The sequence below is a fragment of the Pezoporus occidentalis genome, unplaced genomic scaffold, assembly GCF_034315485.1.
Source record: "Pezoporus occidentalis ecotype Australia unplaced genomic scaffold, CSIRO_AGI_Poc_V1 ctg194, whole genome shotgun sequence".
NCBI classification, from domain to species: Eukaryota; Metazoa; Chordata; class Aves; order Psittaciformes; family Psittacidae; genus Pezoporus; species Pezoporus occidentalis.
Window position 1 is genome coordinate 1,845,072 of NW_026913791.1, and position 20,600 is coordinate 1,865,671.

At 48.4% G+C, this 20,600-nt stretch overlaps 1 protein-coding gene across 1 annotated transcript in view; it reads left to right on the forward strand.

The window, feature by feature from the left end:
* Positions 1-518: 518 nt before the first annotated feature.
* RNF220 (ring finger protein 220) overlaps positions 519-20,600 on the forward strand; it is a gene marked incomplete at its 3' end in the record, with an annotated part of 162,260 nt that continues 142,178 nt past the window's right edge. The window contains exons 1-2 of the mRNA XM_062617337.1: positions 519-1,449; positions 6,854-7,594. Of these exons, the coding sequence (XP_062473321.1) occupies positions 6,970-7,594 (625 nt within the window). The remainder of the gene's footprint in view (positions 1,450-6,853; positions 7,595-20,600) is intronic.

Consider the following 20,600-nt stretch of genomic DNA (forward strand, 5'->3'; position numbering starts at 1 on the left):
AAGCGGCTTCCCTGGGAGGGCAGCAGCCCCCCGACACCCCATTTGGACAACTCCAGGGCTGTGCCTGGTGGCCGGCCGGAGGGTGTGCGCCCGGTCCGCGGTCCTGGACTGCATTTCCCATACTGCCCGAGTGCCCTAATGTATGCACTGCTCAGCCTGGCTCCGTGTGCGAGTGTGTGTGTGCGTGTGTATGTGTGTGCGTGTGTGTGTGTGTGTGCAGACAGGAGTCCCTCGGAGAGTGGAGGCTCATTCACTGATGAGAGCCGGCACTGAGAGGCAGCACTGCTCCTTCCCTCGCACCCCCGGCGTCTCCCGCTCTGCTACATGCGAGCCGCGGGCGCGCAGCGGGGCCAGCACGCCCGGGACTCCCCAGCTCCCCGCACGCCGCCAGCTCCGCGCAGCGCCCGCCGGCAGCCGCACCGTGAGTACCGGCCACCGGGGCCGCCCGGCCACACGCAAACTTTGCAGGGCAAGTTTCTCCCCCCTCCTTTCCCTTCCCTCCCTCCTACCTCCACCCCAGCCCCCCGCGCCCTTTCCCGCTGCCCAGCCCCGGGGAAGCCGGGCAGCGAGACAGCGGCGGCGGGGAGCCGCGCCGGCCGCGGGGAGGGCCGGGTGGGTGCGGATCGGCATGGTGATGCCGAGGGGAAAGGCACATAAAGGGCCCCCCCCGGACCCTCGGCGAGCCCCGAGCTGCCCCGATCCCTCCCCCCAGCCTCACGGTGGCTTTCCGGGGGGACCGGTCGCCACCAGGGATCAGGTGCCGGGGGGCCCGGCCGGACCCAGGGCCCGGCGCACAGCCCCCGCTCCGAAACAGACACTATTTCTTTAACTCCTTTTCCATACCCCCCCCCCCCCCCTCCCCTCCGAGCTTATTTTCCCGGCGGGGCAAGCCGGGGAGTTATTTCCTCGCTTCCCCCCGCGGCGCCCAGGACCTCGCTCTCTCCACGGTCGCTCTGGGCAGCGACAGTTCCATTTCCCAGCGGCTACGAAACAAAAACTTTTCTATTTTTCCGAAGGAAATAAGCGGATCCACAAACCCACCGGCCGGCTCGGCGCCTTGCTCGTGTTTTCCTTTTTTCCCCTATTTTTTTTTCCCTTGCAAATACCCCAAATAAGGCTTTTATTTTTCAAACAGGGTCTCTGAAAAAAGAAAACCCCTTCCAGGGTTTCTGTTTGCTCAGGAACCCCAGAACAACCGGTAATTTCATTTACTCCGAAGCTTTCATTTTTGCAAGCGCGCAGTCCCCGTGTGAACTTTAGTTTTAAGCCGTACCAAAAATGCGCGATCCCTGCTCGAAGACCGAATGAGTTTTTATTTCGAAACTCACGTTGGTAAAGCCGCCGCTTTAGCTTAATTTTGGCCGAGGCTGAAGTTTGGCTAACATCCTCGCCCCTCCTCGGGTCCTTCATCCCCAAAAGATTGCCGCCCTTGCCCCCGACTGCTTTCAGGTAGGAACCGGCCGCCTGGATCTCTCTCGCACGCGGTGTCGTTCTGGTTTTATTATTGCAGATAAAACAAAAGGTAGAGAGGAGGTTTAAATTGTCAGCGTTATTCAACGAATGAGCTAAAATTACTCCACATGTGAATGGCGTAGCTTGGGAAGCCAGAAGAGGTGAAAGGAATTATCCTTGTTTTCGCTTTAGGTCCTTTAGAAAACTTTCTGGATCATCCAGCGATGCGATCGAGAAATCGCAGGATTTTCTTTCTTTTAACCAACAACCCCAGCTCTTAGACCAGGGAAGTCTGTAAATAGGTTGGAAGCATGGAAAATAATTCTTCACCTTCAGATCTAAATACATAAAAACCATCTGGTTGACCACAATGAAATCATTAGGAACTGTCTACTTAAAGAGTTGTATTGAATGCTTATCCTTCCACACAGGAAATGTGTATGGTAAGTGATTGTTGCAATAAATCCAAACAACTTTGGTCATCTTTGCGTTTGATGATCTTTGTGACTTGGGGGTTTAAGGAGGAGGAAAAGTGTGTGTATGGGGGGGGGGGGGTAAGGGGGAAAGCGCTTCCCGGGCTTTACGGACCGGACCGGACCCAGGACCCCCCTCCCACCTCCGTTCCCGGGAGCGAACAATTCCAGAGGCGGCAAGAGAGGAGCAGCCCCGGCGGGAAGCGGGGCTTCTCCGGGCTGAGCCGAGCCCGGGGCCGGGCCGTACCGAGCCGTGCCCTCCGCCCCGGCCCCGCCAGACACCTGTTTAATTTACTGTTGGGCACAGCGGAGCGGCGGGGCTTGACGGCCGCGGTGGGCTCCAACCGGGGCTCACCCCTTCTGCTTGTGTTTTATTGGGGTTTATTTAACACCCACCGACCCGACCCGACCCGACCCTACCCGACCCTGGCGGGGGGAGAAGGACCAGCGGCAGGAGGCGAAGGTGCCAGCCCGGTTGGTCGAGGCGGGCGCTGCCGGAGGGGCCGCTGCCCGGTTCCGGAGCCCCGTGCCGGTGCCCGCCGGAGCGGGGCTTCCCTCGGGGCGACACCGCCCGCTATTTTCATTCGGGTTTCGCCAAGTTGGCAGCGCGGCCGGGGCGCGGCTGCCGGTAGCTCCGGTACCGGCGTATTTTATAATCCCCTATCCGGTAGGGCATTATTTTTTCTTCTCTCCCTTTTTTTTTTCACCCTATTCCCACCCCCCCCCCCCGCGCTTCCCCCCTTCAGCCCGACACCGCCTCTCCCTCTCCGCCGGGGGCTTTTTTCATCCCCTTTTTAATTCTTAAAATTATATATTTATACATATATACATTTGAGGAAGTTTATAGCAAAACAGCAGCGGGAGCGCAGAGCGGGACGAGGGGACAGAGGCCGGGCTGCCCTGCCCGGGGCCGGAGCTCCGGCCGTCCCCGCCGCCGGCTCCTCCGCTCCCCGCTCTCCTATGTAGTGTTTTGCTTTCTTCATTTCCCCTTACACCGGTTTTCACAGCAGCTGCCCGGGTGTGCGGCTGCACTTGGCGTATTTCGCACGTTGGGGTGTGGGGGGGGAAGGGAAAATAATAACAAAAATTAACTGTTTTTCCTTTGTGTCTTAATCCGGTGATGAGAGCTCTCCTTTGTTGGCTTTCGAGCTTGCATTTGTTTTATTTATTATAAGGAAATCCAGTTTGGTTCAAATATATAATCCATTTGAGCACTTAAATCCCCAAACAGCTGGCATTATTTTGTTTTATAATCTTTGGCTTTTCTGCGCAGAGCATATTTCTAAATTCCTACTTGACATTTATGGGGAAAAGAAGTTTTTAATGTAAATGGATATTGTGTTTTTTTTTTCCTGGATCTTTCCTAATTTACATGCATCACCAATTTTCCTGGATTTCCTACTGTTTTGGTGTTGGATTTTTTTTTTTTTTTGCTATAGCTTGTTAATTTTTTTTAAATTTATTTTTTGAACCCCAAGAAAACTTTGTTTCTGGAGGGTGAAAAAAAAATGTTAATTTGCCCCATTAATTTAATCTCTGGCATTTGGAAATGGTTGAGAGACCGCAAAAATGCAACCTGTTGTAGAAACCAGAGTGGTGCATTTTATTTATTTTAATCGATAGCAGAGAGGTGATTTAGTAATAGGAACTCTGAGTAAGGTTTTAGTAAGAGCTTTGCAGATCTGGTGGCGGCGTCTGGGGTGTGCATGTGTTTTGCCTGGGTGCCTGTTTCTTTGCGGGCTGATTAACGAGTGGGTTTTACGCTTCTAACCAGTGGTCACTGCTGTTTTCTCCACTTACGGTGTGCTTGTGATGCCTCCTAAATCCAGCTCCCTCATGGCTTCTCCTACTTTTGTCAGACTTTCCTCTTAACTAATTCAGCCCAGTGCTGCGACCGTCGTAAGCAGAGGAGCCACAACTGAGCCAGTGATAACTGATTACAACTTGTTCCTTGGTGAGAGATATTTTTCCCCCCTCGTGGTTCAGAGCTAAAGGCTGTTGATTCAATTTGTCTTGGTTGTGGCGTGTTTAGCCTTGTTCTTAGCAGCACACACGATTACACAGGTAATTTGTGTACACCTTAAACAGGGTAGCTCTGAAACCCAATAACTATACAAATTGGGAGCCGTGAAAAAAAAAAACAATAGTAATAAAAAAATCAGAGTTTGTTTGCAGCCTGTCCGTCTAACCTTCGTACTTGGTAGACAGTTTATGCACCTTCCTCGATTGATCTCCACCCCCCTTCCCTCTACTCCTTGTTTAGTTAATTCAACAAAGACTTTTTGCAATCTGTTTGGAGTTTGTCTGATGCTGTGGAAAAGTAGCTGCTGATTTATTTGGTTGCTTTTCGATTTCTGTCTCCAGCCCGTCTTTTCTCCTCCTTTCAGCGGGGATGTCAGCTGTTATTACTTCCTATTGATCCCTTTGCAAAGTGAGAAGTGAACTAAAATTAATGTCAATTCCACTGCCCGGATCAATAGCTGGAGTTATTTTAATCTGGATTTGCGCGAGGTGCTAAATTAAAAAAAATCAGCATAGAGGCAGAAAAGTAGCAGTGCCTCCCTCCACCTGTGCCCACCGCCTTCCCGGCCCCCAAATGTTCCCTCCAGCTGATTACCCCGCAATCCATATTTTTTTAATTAAGGAGGTCAGTCAGTTTTCTTATTTTGGGGTTCTGTATTTGAATCTATGACATTTTGACATTGGGAGTGTATTAACGATAGATTTTCATAATGACTGGCCCGCTGCAGTCTAATCTGTCCCTGTTGCTGGGGGTTGGGGAGGTGCTGGGAGCGGGAGAGAACGAAAAAGGAAGTGGGAGCTGAAAAAAAATCAAATTTGGCCAGCTGAGATATTGTAATGTGTTGATTTATTCCTGGTGTAATGAAGTTTGCAAACGAATAAGCGGCTGCAGTGATTCACAGTATCCTACAGGAGTGTCAAGTGTTGCGGGGCTAGATTACTAATTTATGAAATACGTTTAACGTAATGGGGTGATAGCACAAGTAAAAATAGAAAAGGAGGCAGAGGTGGTTGCTGGGTTTTGGTCGTTTTGTTGTTTTTTTTTTCCGCTGGAAATCCATGTTTTCCCATGATTGCTCTGTTGGACTTCCATGCTAATGACTGTTTATTTCTGAGACTGGTGGCTTATCCACATGCATCTCTTTGGACATATAATCATGAGTGTGTATGTATGTATTTACATGGCTGTGTAAGCCCCCAGCCACCCAGGTTTGCCAGTGGCTGCAGTTTCCTGACCTCCAGTTTTTGATCAGCCTGACGTGAAGCAGCTGAGCGAGTGTGCCCAGGACTGCAGCACTGACCAGGATGCCCTTGGCATCCCTCTCTCTCCCTCTCCCCCCTCATTCCCTGTGGCAAGAACTCGACGGGAAAGTTATTTAAAATTTGGAAGAGAGCAAATCCGTTAATGTGAGATACATAATCTGGTAATTTAGCAATGATGTCTGCAGGGATGGGTGCCAAATGAGGAAGCAGAGAGATGATGTCCACTCATCTTCACAATTAATAACAGTCGGTGGAGTGGCTGGGTATAGGATGGGAGAGAGGAAATGTTATCACTGAACTGCATTAAAGCCACAGACTGGATTTCATACACTTTGTTAACCTAGGCTCCCTCATTCATGGAGTACAAAAGGCACTCCATTAGGGAGACACTCTTTCACTAAGTTTTATTTGAGATGTTTGACCCTCTGGATTTAAGAGGCACAATTTGCAACAGCTTTTTATTATTATATGATTTTTCTGGCCCTTTGAGCTCCAGCGGCTAGTATATTGTTTCAAAGTTATAGTCCTTGTATTTTAAGCTGGGCTGTGGGGCCTGAATGGCAGGCGGCGGAAGCTTAAAAGAAAAGACATGAGATTGATTGGGGGAGAAAATAACAACACAAAAAGCCGGAGCGAACTGGGGGAGACACAGAAAGGAGCATTTTCCCTTCTCTCACCCTGGGAGGGGGTGGTGGCTGGCTGGGTGGCTGCAGCCAACCCGGGAGGCTCAGCAAGATGCGAGGCAGAAATTTTGTTAACATTTTCCTCTAAATGTTAATGGCGCATCCAGGGCAGTTTACAAATCTACTTAAGAGTGAGTGCATTAGGAAGTAAAATTACTGATCCATTCTCTCTTGTCCCCGACCCGAAAGGGAGATGCTTGCAGAGATCAGATGGCAGAAGCACCCATTATGATTTCAAATACTGTCAGAGTTGCCAGGCATTTTACTGGGGATATCTCTTCTCCTTTGGCTAGCAGGGACCACATATGCACATGTGGGTGCTTGTGTATTACACACATGCACTCATATGCAGTCACATTCCTACATTCCAACAGTGTGCATATATATATATAGACATAATGATATCAAGTACTGTGTGTGTGCAAGTACCTACCTGCCCATATATACTGTGAGAATGAGAGAAAATACATGTGTCTTAGACATCGTGTACAGTATAACTACTTACGCTGGCTCATGTGGGTAACTATGTGCAACAGATATTTTTATGGTGGTTACACACACACCCCCCGAAGCAAATAGTAGTGTGTGCATGTGTGGGCTTTCTGAAGTTTATTATATGTGCATGCCTCCTTTGCCACATAAAATTGCAATTATAATTTGGAGTTACTATCTTAATTTTAGACTGAACCTTGTTTATTAGTGGGTTATTAAATCTGTATGTTATTATGTTGGTTGTGCCTTTCATTCATCTGCACTGGATGATACCCTTTAACCTGGAGGGCCAGAGCTGATTCCAGTAGTGTGTGAAGTTGTCTATTGATTTTCTTGAATGAGAACAGTGGTGCGTCTCCGGCCAGTGGGTTGTAACACATGTGGCCACCCGGCTGCTGGAGCATCCCAGAGAGGGGAGTGCAGAAGCCTAACCGATTGTGTTTTCCTTTCTTTTCTGTTTCCTTGCAGTGTTCGGAGGGCGATGATGCTCCAGTAATTTTCCTCGCTCCATTCCCAGGCATCGCTTTGCTTTCCTTCCAGGGAAGATTGTTCCGCTTGTAATCCTGCTGACAAAAGAGACTCCGATGGACTTACACCGGGCCGCGTTCAAGATGGAGAACTCACCCTATCTCCCCAACCCACTGGCCTCCCCGGCGCTGATGGTTCTCGCCTCCACTGCTGAAGCCAGCCGTGATGCTTCCATTCCCTGCCAGCAGCCGAGGCCTTTTGGGGTCCCCGTGTCAGCAGATAAGGACGTGCACATTCCCTTTACCAATGGCTCATATACTTTTGCCTCCATGTATCACCGGCAAGGCGGGGTGCCGGGAGCGTTTGCAAACCGTGACTTTCCTCCGTCCTTGCTTCACCTCCACCCCCAGTTCGCACCCCCTAACCTGGACTGCACCCCGATCAGTATGTTGAACCACAGCGGTGTTGGGGCTTTCCGCCCCTTTGCATCTACTGAGGACCGGGAGAGCTATCAGTCAGCTTTTACACCGGCCAAGCGCCTGAAGAACTGCCATGACACTGACTCACCCCATCTGCGCTTCTCCGACACCGATGGGAAGGAGTATGAGTTTGGCACGCAGCTCCCCTCCAGCTCCCCCGGCTCCCTCAAAGTTGATGATACGGGGAAGAAGATCTTTGCCGTTTCTGGCCTCATTTCTGACCGGGAGACCTCATCCAGTCCCGAAGACCGAAGTGACAGATGTAAGTACCTCCATTGACTTGTTGGTTCTTCTTTAGTTGCACCTTGTTGAGATACTCAACAGGTGATTGTCCCGCAGTGCTGTGGTTCTTGCTGAAGGCAGAGGAAAACCAGCCTTTCCTGCCTGCCAAGCTCAGCTACACAGTGTTGCCTTGTCTGTTGTAAATGGACATTGGTAGATTTTAAGGTGAGGTGCTCTTGAAGGAAACTCGTCTTCCAGCACACAGCTGGAGAGGCAATGTTGACCGTGCAGAAAGCTGTCCGAGCCCCGAGTGTGAGGCTATAGATGCTGGTACATACATGTGTGTAAACAAGGATGCAGCTGGAGTGTGTAGCCAGAAACTTTCCCAGAGCTTGCAGGAAACATGTACCCCTTGCTTCCTCAGGTATTTCTTTCTGACCTTTTCTTCATGCACACCATTCTTTACAGCAAATGCATCACCTTCAGGATTTGTGCCTCAGGTTAAGATAAAAGTACCTTTTCCTCTGGTTATCGTAAGAGTATTTCTGGCTGCCAAGCTCCCTCTTCGAGACATAAACCTGGATCCATCCTTACAATTCAATAAGCTGCGGCACCATGTGCTTTCTCGGAGTGTTTCCCCCTTTGGTGCTTGTTGAAAGGTGATGTGCTCTTTTGCACGGTGGTTGGACTGAAGGAAACCAGTCTGCATGTTCACAACTGTAACTCCCCCTCACCCTGTCCCTTGTGCTGTTGCCTATGCAGGGGGGCAGAGCTGTCCTTCAGGAAGGACAGGCTTCCAGATTTGCTGTGCTGGGAGGTGACCCATGGCGGGGAGTGGTCTAGGGGCAGTGGAGCGTGGTACCCTGAAGAAGAGCACTGACTTATGATTAGAGTTTTCCTGTAAACCCAGACGTGTAGACCGAGAAGCAAGTGGTTTACTTTTCACATGGGCTCCTTTGTTCTGTTGAGTTTTCTATCTAGAAAACAATTTTATTATTATTGTTATTATTATTACTATTTTTTCCCCAGCAAAAACCTGCTGCACTGTTCCTTCCTCTCCCTTTCAGATGTGATTTTTCTTCTCCCCTTTATGATGCCGAAGAGAGTAATAGAGACATTGTGGCTCTCTCTCCCCTGTCGGCGCTGCTTCCTCAGGCTGTCTCCTTGAATTAGGCACTGTGCTAACTTACCGGCGCTAAAAGGCATCTGCCTAAACCCAGCGTACCTTTTCAATAAAAGTCATCATAAAATCAACCTGCCTTGTAAATCCATCGCTCTTTGGTTTTGAAATATGCTGCTTGTCTTTTATGTCAGCATTTGTGAGGGTAAGACGATTCCCACTGAAGGCAGAAGCTGTGTATTCCTCGCACTATGAATGCGAACTCTTATCTTTCCCCCCTCTCCTTCTGATCCACCCCTGACTGTGCTACTTTTTGTGCTGTAAGCTCCTTTCATTGTTCAGCATCCCCTCTCCCTCCTTTTGGGTCCACAGGGACTCGGCTGTAGGTGGGAGCACGTGTGGATGTGTGTGTGTATAAGCTGGCAATATAATTATCCTGGGGGGAGGCAGGTGAGATGGCAAGGCTTAGAGACATCTTTGTCGATGCTCTTTCCCTTATCGATATAACCTGGCTGTGGAAATGAAGCCTGCTTGAAAGAATACTCTGGGAGATAGCAGTGGAGGAGTGGGTCCACTAGCTAAATTAATTTAGAGCGCATCAGCTGCTATGGATCTTGCTAGCAAAATCCTGTCAGATACCCCATTTAAAGAAGTAAATCTGTTAAATGAATTAGACCACATGGAGCGCAGCTGCAGATGGACAGACATATCCACATCCACATCCACCGCTGTGCCTTTCCTTTGCCAACTGTATGTGCTGAACGTGGGTCCTCTCCTTGGGAGCAGACGGGGCTCTGCGCAGGAGCATGCAAGAGGCAGCACGGTGACACTGGCTCCCTGTGCCGCCACCAGCCCTATGGCACGGCACTTCATGGGGAGAGGAAGCGGAATAAAACTTTGCAGGCAGCATGGGGAAACTGGGGCAAAAGTGGGAGGTGTTTTGTTTTATTGTTTTCTTTCCTGTATGGTTAAATTTCTTTGAGATGCTTTGCTGCACGGTAGGAGCTGGGCAAATACAACGTCCCCGATATTTCACCCACATTAAAATTCTTCCGTAACTACCAGGACAGTGTACACTGAATATGTCTGTTGGCTCTGTATCATATTCCCATCACATACAGACACTGCACCATGGAAACTTCGCTCCATTAACACGGCGAGTTTATTTGGTGTGTGCATACGCACGTATGGGTGTGTTTGCTGGAGGCCGGGAAAGCGAGCAGCAGAGCGTTTTAGAGGGATCCTAATGATCTTTGATGTTGACCATCAGAAAAGGAAAACTTCCGCAATGAGGAATTTTGAGAGATCACGAGATGTAATCGTGATCCTGTTTTGCATTGACGTTTGCTTATGTGTTTTTGGAGTTTCCATATAAATGCATACTTCGGGGGGAGAAGGGGTTGTTGTTGCCTCTGAGAAGTTTGGTGGATTCCTGGTGTAATTGTTACGTATAACCCTTTGTAAAATGCATTTACTTGTGCTCCTGATGGAGAATTTGTTGCACGTAGGTGGCTGTAGCTTCTAGGCAAAAATGCAATGAGGTTTTTCTACAACTGAGAGCAAAAATGGTGAAACTGCCTTAGATCAGCAACACCTTTACACGTCTCACAGGTGCTGCTCAGATATGTAGGGCTCCATCATTCAGTTGTATTTTTCAGATTCCTGAAAGGGTTTGTATGACACGGAAGGTGAATTACTGTGATTGCTCTGCGTATTCTGTACCACTGCGCAAGAACCTGTTGTGAATAGCTCATTAAAACATCTGTTTTACCCCATAGCTTAAAGTGTGATTTTCTAAGGAATTTGCCTTTTTCTTAAGAAAAAAAAAGGAATTCAATGAGCTGAGTTTTAATTTTCCTGAAGAATATGATTACACTTGAGATACTTTGCAGCAAAAGAAGAATCCAAAGTCAGGCATTTTCATTTCAGGGAATGTTTGGAAGGTGCTGTATTTAGTCCTCCGCATTGTGGGAGCAAAATCTCAGCCTGTTTTCCCATGAAGGGAGAGCACCATTTCTGGGGTGCAGCTGTGTGGGATGATGCTTCTTGTCACTCAGCAAATTGGGCTGAGATGTCTGCATTGGGGTGAGCTGTCCCTTGCTGTAAAGTGCAGACAGTCAGGACACCCGGCGCAGTGGAGTGTACAGGGACCATGTAGAAAAGCTGAGCCTTTCCAGGAAGCAGCAGACATACCATGTACTGGATGGGCCCATTCCTTCAGATGCTTACGGAGAAAAATAATGCCATTTGTTAGAGTTCAGGGCTTCTTGTAAAGCATGTGTTAAAGACACCGGGAGACGTATTTTATGGGTTTCCTTTAATAAGCATGCAATAGTTGAGATTCCTAGAAGTACTGGAAATAAATGGCATGTTTCTTTCTGCAAAAGAGACCTATACACCTGTTTTAAAATCAGAGAAAATATGAAAGATCCCTGGGTTTACTCTTTCCTTCTAATAAAATCTGTCCCAGTCTAATAAAATATTGTACCCAGTCACCACAGCATCATTTTCCCACAAAGTGACAGGCAGAGGTCCATGCCAAAGCTGGGATCTCTTGGTGAAGAGCTGGATCTTGTCCAGTGGACACCCTTGCTCTTCCCGCAAGGCTGCCCATGCCCCCAGTCCCCCTGTGCCGACAGAAGATGGTTTCCTATTGCTGTGTGCTGCTTGGTCTTCATCATGTGTTGTCTGTGACTTCTTGGGGAGCACAGCCTGACGTGTGAAGGTGACCCTCTACATCCTGGTTGCTGGTTCAGTTTCCATCCTCTGGGCAGAGCCTGGCTCTTCTAGCTTCAGTTCCCCTGCTACCATTGGCAGCTCTCGCCCTGCTCCTGGTGTGTCCTGGGGATGAGCAACTGAGCTGGGGAGCAGGCTGGGATCCCCGCTCATCCCTTAGGACTGGTGCGTAAAGTGGGGGTGGTTCTATTAACATTACTTTGATTATTATTTTTGATAATCATATTTAACCTTGGTTATCTGGACACGGACAGCTTGTGCTGCAATGGCTTTTCTCTCTGCAAGAGAGCTCTTTGTTCCACTGTAGGGCTTTAAAAAACACCTCTAGCACAGAGTTAGTTTTCCTTTTGAAATAACTGCTTCATTATTGATTGAATGTAAATCACACTTCAGGTGATGAACATCAGGGCTATGATGACCACAGCTTGAAAGCCTGAATAACGTAGCGCTTTGGAAATCAGGCTGAGAACTGTCTGTACAGTCATCCACCACTCAGATAAGTGTGTTTGTTGGGCTTTGTGTTTATGGGCTGGGACTTGTGTAGAGAGCTGTGTCTGTCTGTATGCCTATGTGCTGGGAGGGGAAAAGGGTTTTTTCCTTATATTTTGTGTCAGAACAATGGGTTGGAGGGGAACGCACACATGCACAAATCCATATGTGCGCACATCCATCACTCTATGCCTCTTCCCACTGGGATGCACCACTTCCAAGCCTGGTAAAATCTGGGTGTAAAGCAAAGTGATGCTTTGTTGCTAATAATAATCAGCTGTGACCATGGGAAATCGCAAGCTTAACACTGCTTGTGGAATAATGAAATAAATCGAGTGGAATGTTTGCTTTCCATCGTCAGTGCCCTGTGTGATGTAGGAGGAGAGAAGGAGCAACAGTAGATTTTGGGAAGGGGTTGGCAGGCAGATAGACAGTAATAGGGATGAGGGTCGTGCATCCATCCCCGTTGCACCACTGAAACCACACCATCCTCATGGAGCTAGGTGCGCTGCCTGGAGGGAGGTCCTGGAGCAGGCAGCAGTCACCTCCTTTTTCTGCTTTTCTGTCAACAACCTTCCCGCTCCCCCTGCAAACTGTTGCCGAGACTCCTTTCTGTGCTGTTTGGCTTAATTGTCTTGTCGGGATAAAGAAATGTTTGAACAGTTAAAGTGGGGAAGGGCTGGATGGGAGCAGCCCCTGCCGGCTGCGGGGCCATCTGGCCTGCCTTGGATCTGCCGGTCTCCAGTTTATATTTCTCTTTCTGTTATTTGGGGCTATCTGGCACACTCGGAATACCTAATCACCATGGTGAGAGGAGGGACGGGGCTGCCTCCCCCCACCGCCAGCCCCTCCAGCCTCCCCTTCCCATCAATTGTCATGCAGAGCCGGGCCGGGTGGCTATTCTGCTCGCAGCCCTCATTTGCTCTCCTCGCCGGGCTCTCTCTCGGCAGAAGGATGGCTTTTAATTGATCGTTTGAGGGGGAGGAATGGGGCTGTTTTCTCCTCCAAAACGTTTCCCTGCGCAGCCGCTGCCATCCGGCCTGCTTTCGTGTTGTCTCAGCCATGCCAGCGATGCCTTGTGCCCTTTCTCTTCCTCTTTGGTCTCCCCGGGAGTTGATGTCAAGGCTCGTAACCACCATCCTTGGAGCTCTGAGAAACACCAAAATGCCGTATTTATCCATCTGCTGGAGAGATGGCCATGGGTGCAGTACATACCTATCGCTCCTCATTTGCCTGGAGCGTCTGAACACTGGCACCAGGGTATTTATTGTGCAATTGCAGAGCAAACTCCCCACCTCACTCGGTATTTCCCATTAAAACCACGGCCCCCAAACCACCCGCCAAACCTTGCTTTTCGAGAAGGAATTAATCACATTAAATCTTCAGCCCCATCGATCACACTCCGCTGCTGTCACAAAATTGCAGCAGAAGAAGTGAAGGCAGACTCAGTGGCTGCTGTGCTGGGCTAAGGATCGGGAATCCTGACCTTGGGCATGGCTTGGAGTCACAGTTTCCCGATCCCTAACTGGGGAATAGCAATACCTCCCTCACGGCGGCGTGTGCCGCTTTGATATCTTCTGACAGAAGACACTAGGCAAGGGCAAAGTATTAGTATTATTAATATAGTACAGTTAGTAGAATATTATGAACTATTATAAATCATTACTGCTAAACTACAGTTATTAAAGGAAATGACCAAAGTGCACTTTGCGAGCCAGGATCTCTGACAGTTAAAACATTGTTTTATTATTTTACTTGCTAGCTTGCAAAATTCAAGAGTTAGCAACAGTTTCCTGGTTGATCAGTGGCAATTGTGTGAGGAGTTGGGATAAGCGGGGGGAAATGGACGTATATTCCAGAAGGGAGAGAATAGGCATTAGTGAAATCCTGTGATTTTTTTTTCCTCTTTCTTTGATAATCTGAAGGTCTCGAAGGAAAGAGACATACTGAGACATGGGCCTAATCCTGCTCTGTACCAGTGAAAGTGTTCAAAGCAACAAGAGCTTGGAGTTTCTGGAATTCCCTCATGGAAAAAAATAAAAGTGAAGGTGTTTGTGAATTGTTGCTGGTTGTTATTTGCTTGATGTCATTTAGACAAGACCCATTAAATGCTAGCAGCAGATTAATTTTTCCTCTCTTTGTTTGCCTTCCAAGGAGCAGAAAACAGGCATAATTATATTTTACGTGAGAGTGTAAGATTTCCTCTCATCTCCGTTTTCTGGCTAATATCTGCAGCTGTAAAATAAATTCCATTTGTGCATACATGGTGTTAGACTGAGGTAAACAACTGTCATCCAAAATCTGTCTAACCTTAATCTGCATCAGGAGCACTATAGAGAACTGCACCCATTTGTATAATACTAAGCTTTATTTTTATTATGGATTTCTAATGCAAATTCATAGTGGGGGCAAAGTTGTTTTCTTTTAATACCATATTCCAAGCAAAGCAGCCATTGAAAGCAAATTGTGACAATTTTTATCCCGCAGTTCATGTCGCTGGTGGTCTTTGATCACGTCAGTTTGCTTGATAGCCTATGAATTTTTCATCTGTTCTTCAGGATGGAGCAGCAGATTTGGGGACTTCTGAGGACATTTTTCAGCTATGCAAAGCAATTGAAATTCTTCGGCAATAATGGATTTCTATTTGGGAAATTTAATGTGGGATTGGATTCCTATTCAGCATCCTCTGGAAAAGAGCATGTGTAGTATCTGTAAATGTACATCTGTAATCTGTGTGTGTCCTTCTCCCCTTTTATGTAACCTCACTGTTTGCCTCCTTGGCTCTTCTGGCCTGAGCAACCCTTGTGTATATAAACTTGCAGGTTTCAGGCATTCAGGGTAAATTCATCACCTTGAATGCAGTTTTCTCTGGTTTAATGCTGAAGTATTTTCCTGCTGCTCCTAGGGGTTGGCCAGGTTGGCAGTTTTCCACTGGCACCTAGCACTCAAGTCAGTGAAGGCTGAAGAAGTACTGTGGGGTTTGGTACTATGTGTGTCTGTCCTCTTCTTTGTCTTGTCATTTTAAACACAGATGGTGGCTGTGGTAAGCTGGGTGTTTTTAGCCATCTCTTTCTCTTCTCCTTCGACCTTTTATTGGTGTCTTGAATTGCAGCAGTACCCTGAACAACAGAAGAGGGAGAAAAGCAATGTTGGGCAGGAGTGAGGCAAAGAGAGTTTATTGTCCTAAATGCAGGTAACATGGGAGGGAGTTCTGGTGGCAGTGAAACTGCTCCTTGAGCTCAGGTGTGGACACTTCCATCGTATTTTAATTCACTTGGGACATTGTTTTTAAGGAGTATTGTTTTAAAACCTCCCTTTTTTGATAACTTGATGCTAAGACCTGCTTTCTGAATTGCAGAGCAAGAATGTGCTTTGTACCTTCTTGTGTGAACACCAGGCTGTTCTGTGAATACAGTGGGGAAAGTGTCTCTGGATACCCCTAAAAGAAAGAGTTGGAAACTGAGTCATCGCTTTCCCACAGCAGCACCAAATCTTAGTGACTGGCTCTCAACAGAGTACCAACATCAAGCTTTCAATTTGGGAAGACCCAAGAGCTTTTCACTCATGAGCTTTTTGCTGGTACAATCCTGCAGCTTTGCCTGTGCTTTGCAAACCTGCGATGCTGCAGCTCCAAGCAGGGTGAGGGCTGCAGGACATGTCCAGCTGCAGATGCTGGGCTTGCTGGCACAGCTGGATTCCCAAGCACAGGCTCCTTCTTTGGCAGGAAGGTGGAGCGCTTTGCGTCTCTTGGATGAAAACTAAAACAGAAAGCACTGGGGTGCCAGTCAGCGGGCGAGCAGCGTGCTGCAGGGGTGGGAGCTCCCCATGACAGCCTCACCAAATGGAATAGGATTTGAAAACAGAACAGAAAGTAAAACTGAAGGGACTGCCCTGATGGAACCATTTCTTCCTGTTGGGATTTTTTGGTACTTTGATTCAAAGTGAGGTCTTTTTAATTGAAAAGGACTCAACTTCTTCATCTGATTTTGATGTTGTTTCTCTGCACTTTAGGAAATAACTTGCAAAGCCATTTAGTATAGGAAATTATCCATCCTGTAACATCCCTTGCTGTAAGGAGGAATAGGGTAATAATCCCTCATTACAGATACCATGGTTTGGTAGTTCCACCAGCATGGGAAAAGACGACAGCTTTCCCTTCTCCTCCAACTTTGCTTCTAATACTGAAGATTTCTTTTGGACTCTTCTGTCCCAGGCCTGTTTGGGGGAAGACTCCACAAAATTCCCTACTGGAGACCCCTGCCCAAGCCACATATGATGCAGAAGGTGATGCCAGGGTGTCTGTGAGTGAACAGGGAGGAGGGCTTGCAGGACGAATGGCACCCTGGGTGAGTGAAAGCCTTATCAGGGTGGCCTGGCCGTGCCACTGCAGAGCTGCAGAGCCACTCCGCACCCAGGCCAACCTTTGGCCCATGCAGGATAGAGGGAACCTTGTCTCCTTGTTTCTGTTTGCAATGCACACGATCCTGTGAGGTCCTGGCGGCTGCGAATGGATAGAAAGTAATATCTTAGATGCTGGATATCAGTGCAGGTCACAGGGATCCAGGCCAAACGCTGCAGCACTGTCGAGGCTGCAGAAGCTTGTTTCCTTCTCTTGCTTATTCTCCTCCTTGCAAACCAGTCTCACTTCCCATTACCAGTACTATAGGTTGGAGGTAAACCTCCAGCGAAGTCCTTAGTCAGGGTGATGTCTTTTCCCTCCTGAGCGCTTGTCTTCAGCCTCCCTGAAGAGGCAGTTTGACCACTGGCCTTTTTTTTACTGGGGAGATGAAGGAGCAATCAGTGACCTGGGTAACCCTACATGGAGCACAGGCAGAAGAACTTAATGGTCACAATCAAAAAGGTGCCAGCCTGAGTGGATTCATACATCAGGAGGTGCCCCTTAGACACAAGGGGAGAACAAGCAGCTAAACTCTTACAACCCTGCTTCTTTGCCCTCAGTTTTGCACTTTGCTCAATGCACAGCCCTGTACAGGGCTGTTGGAGTTGCTCCTGCAGTCTCTGCTCTTGGGGGCTGGTTGCCACTGTCTGTTCTGCTCCTTCCTTTGTGCATGTTTGGGCTCACGGACAGAAGTGCTGCTCTCAAAGAGCTCTCTAGCTACAGAAGGTGCATGGTGATCAGCAGCCTGCCTTTGCTCAAGATTTGGGACTAAAAACTTCAGGGGAAGCTGTGTTGAAGGCGCCTGGAGATTCAGTAGCGGGGAAGCAGAGAGTCTGCAGACCAGACGTTTAATGTCAGCAAGAGGTCTTTGAAACTGTGTGAAGCAGAAAAGTGCTACAAGTTATTTCTGTCTTAATTTGGCCAATGTATTGTGTCCAGTCCCATGTTTGGTCCAAGACTGAAATAAGTATGATGCTATTTGGATCAGGACTGGCATATACTGGAAAAAATCTCTGTCTCCATTAGCCAGAAGTAATGTTCCCACCATCTCATTATTTTCCCCTCTTAAAATGAGAACAACACGTTAACTGCGGAAACAGAGGAGGATTGTGTTAGAGCAAGACAGAGCTGGGCAGAGAGAACTTGAATTGGCCTTGCTTGTATGTAACTGAGATGTTGTGGGTGTTGTAGCTTGGGAAAGCTGTGTATGGTGTGGTCCGGATCAGGCCCCAGGTTTATGGCATATCTTAAGGAACAAAGGGCCTTAAACTAAAATAAGTAACATTCCACTTTTGGTCATCTCTTCAGGAGCACTGTAAGGACCTGAGCCTCCCCTTGAGTATGTGCATCTCCTTCCAGGCGCCCACCCTGAGGAGCAGGCATGGCCTAGTGAAAGCTGGGGAAGGTTATGATGTCAATGAGAAACATCTGGATCTGTGTTCTCCCAGATGTTGCCAGTGGTGTCTGGGTTGTTAGCTGCACCTGGGCAAAGAAGGAAAGGAAATCCCCGGGTGGTGTGATGGATTTTGCAGAGCCTGGGAGGAGAAGGCAGTTAGACACTACTTGCTGATAGTCCCTCTGCTATGTACTCAGGTGGCTCGCTGGCGCTTGGGTGATCCAGGACCCATGTTTTGCTGTCGCTAAGGAAATGTGTCATTGACTTGTCACATACCGATTATTTCACTTCTGTTGCACATTTCTAGCTTGACCTGTGTGGGGGTATTGAAGATGAAGGGCACATTTATTGGCAGAGTGGAGCGTGCCTTCTCCTCACAGCCAGGCATAGCAGGAAGAGGGAAGGGCTGCCTGGGCAAAGCCCTAAGCGTAGGTTGTGCTTGTTCTGTGGACTCTGTTGACCTTGTAGAAGCAGAGTCATTTCTCATTGCCTGTCTTTAAAGCTGGGGTTACAATATTCTTGTAGTACAGCTGCATGCTGAGGGTGATTGCATTCACGTTTCAGACGTGCTCAGTCCTAAGGCAGTGGTTATAAACTTGGTACCCAGATGGTTGCACCAGGATTGAAAAGGCTGCGATGGGGAAAGGGGTGGAGGCTTGTTTCATGAACATCATCACTGGGATTTTCTTCTGAAGAAACGATTGCCACATATGCATTTTTGGATGAAACTTGGATGAGCAGCTGGGAGCAGTGGCTAGGAACAGCAGAGAAAGAGCCGGGGGTGAAAACTTTGGAGTAAGGTAGATAAAAGTGAGAGATAAAAGGAATAATGCAGGGAAGGATGAGTAATCGACATTCCTGGAGCCCAAGCGCAGGCTCTGGCTTCCTTCCTGAGCAGTAAAATAAAATTAAAAAAAAAAAATTCCCTTAGAACAACAAAACTCTGGACGCGCTGGTTTCCTTCCTGACAGGCCCAGCCTGGTGCTGTTTCGATGAGTCCTCATTGGCAACCACGGCTGGTCTAAAGGCCAAAGGCAGAAACACCCGGGGGGAAGGGAGAGGGATTTAACCCTTTGAGCTCTGCTGGAAAACCAGAGCTTTGCGTGGGCTCCTTTTGCCATCACTGGAGCATGAAGAGTGTTCATTGCAGCTCAGAGGTATGGGAGCTGGTTGGTGCATCTACCCAGGTGCTTGGTCATAGTCAGATGTGGTAAAAGAGAAGTGAGGTTCTTTTAATCCTGGTGGATAGGGCTTATTGGGCACGGTACAGCATGAAACAACAGCACCAGTGAGTGATGTGGGAATGGACTGGCAGCTCTTAGTAGGAAGCCCTGACATGCTGCTGTTGCCATCTCAGGGGTGCTCATTACACTCGTAGCATCCAGTTTACAGTAAAGTGCTACTCCAGTGTCTTTCATTAGCATGCTTCCCAGCTGGGAAGGAGCTGCTGGGTGCATGAGAGCCTGTTGTGCCCCAGAAGGCTCTGGACAGCTTGTGAGGAGCCAGGAGCACGGGAGGGGAGCCTGTGTGTGTGCTAGACAGGTTGAATGGCTTGGGCAAAGCTTGTTTTGCAACTAACTCTCTGAGGCTCGCCGCTCTCCGCAGGGTTCCCCTCTCTGAAAGGTCGAAGCTACTTCTTAATTCTCAGCAGCTGACAAAATATTTATTTTCAGGTACTTAAAATATTATAATTTGAAGTGGAGTCCAGGGCCCTGGCTGGAGCTGAGCTTTTGTACTCACAGCTTCAGTGAAATGCCTTTTTCCTCCTACAACTTGCCAACAAATGCTTGGAAAATAATTGTGGGACAGTCATCCCTTTAGTGAGCAGATCAAGAAGATTTGAGACTTGCCAGAGACTTTCAAAGGACAGGCCAAAGGTTCAAGTTGTTGCCAGTTCTATTTGTCTTAGCCTTTAGACTTACTTTTTTGTCATTAATTTCATCTAATGTCTGTGGGTAAAAGGCACCCAGCGGGCTGCTGCTTTTGCTGAGCTCTCTGGGTGTACTTGGACACCTCTCGGGAAATAAGCCCACCTTTTTGTCTAAGGAGAGAGATTAATCCCACCACAGCTGTAGCAGAAAGAGGCTTACCCACCGCAGGCTTGTGATGACCTGACATGGAGATGGCTGCTCTGGGGAAGCAGTACCGATGATCTGTTCATACCCTTTCTGCACCCCTTTTAAGTGGGTTTTGCGGGGAGGGGTGCATATGAAAGATGCTTCATTGGTGGTACAGTACCTATAGCACTTATACAGACCTACAGAAATAAGGTGCCACACCTGGGTTTTGTGGAAGTTACTGAAATGAGGGCTCATCAAACAGAGGCGAGCAGAAACCAGGCATCCTGATGCCCCAGGTCCTGTTCCTGGCTCTGCTGCTGGGTCTTCAGGAGAATGATATATCTTTTGGGATGCTGGCAGGTTGTTCTGTTGATTTTGGTAGACAGGGCATCTCTGTTGAGCTCTTTGTAAGGGCTGCCCTTGCTAGAGTAACAACTCTGTTGGCACTGTCCTCTCCTGCGGTCCACGCAGTAAGATAAGGAGGGAGAAGGCTGTTTTCTCAGCGGGATCCCTGCAGGCAGAGCTTCCCTGCCCTTCTCCTGTGCTCTTGCGCTGCATCCCATCGCTGCCTGCGTCCTGACAGCTGCTTTCCTACCCCTTCTGCCCCAGTGCAGCCGGCCAAGCACGTTAATTTTTCGGCAGAAGTGTTGTAATAATTAGGCAGCTCGTCGGAGGGTTTAGCAGTACTTAACCAGATGTGAAAAGGCTCGTCCCATGGTCCCCGCTCTCTCGCTGGGCTCCAGCCAGCTGCCTTGTCCCGCCTGCTCAGGTTGCCTAGAAAAGGCTGTAGATCTCCCTGCTGCCCAGGCTCCTCTTGTCTCTCTTCTTATGTTAAACACTCATTTG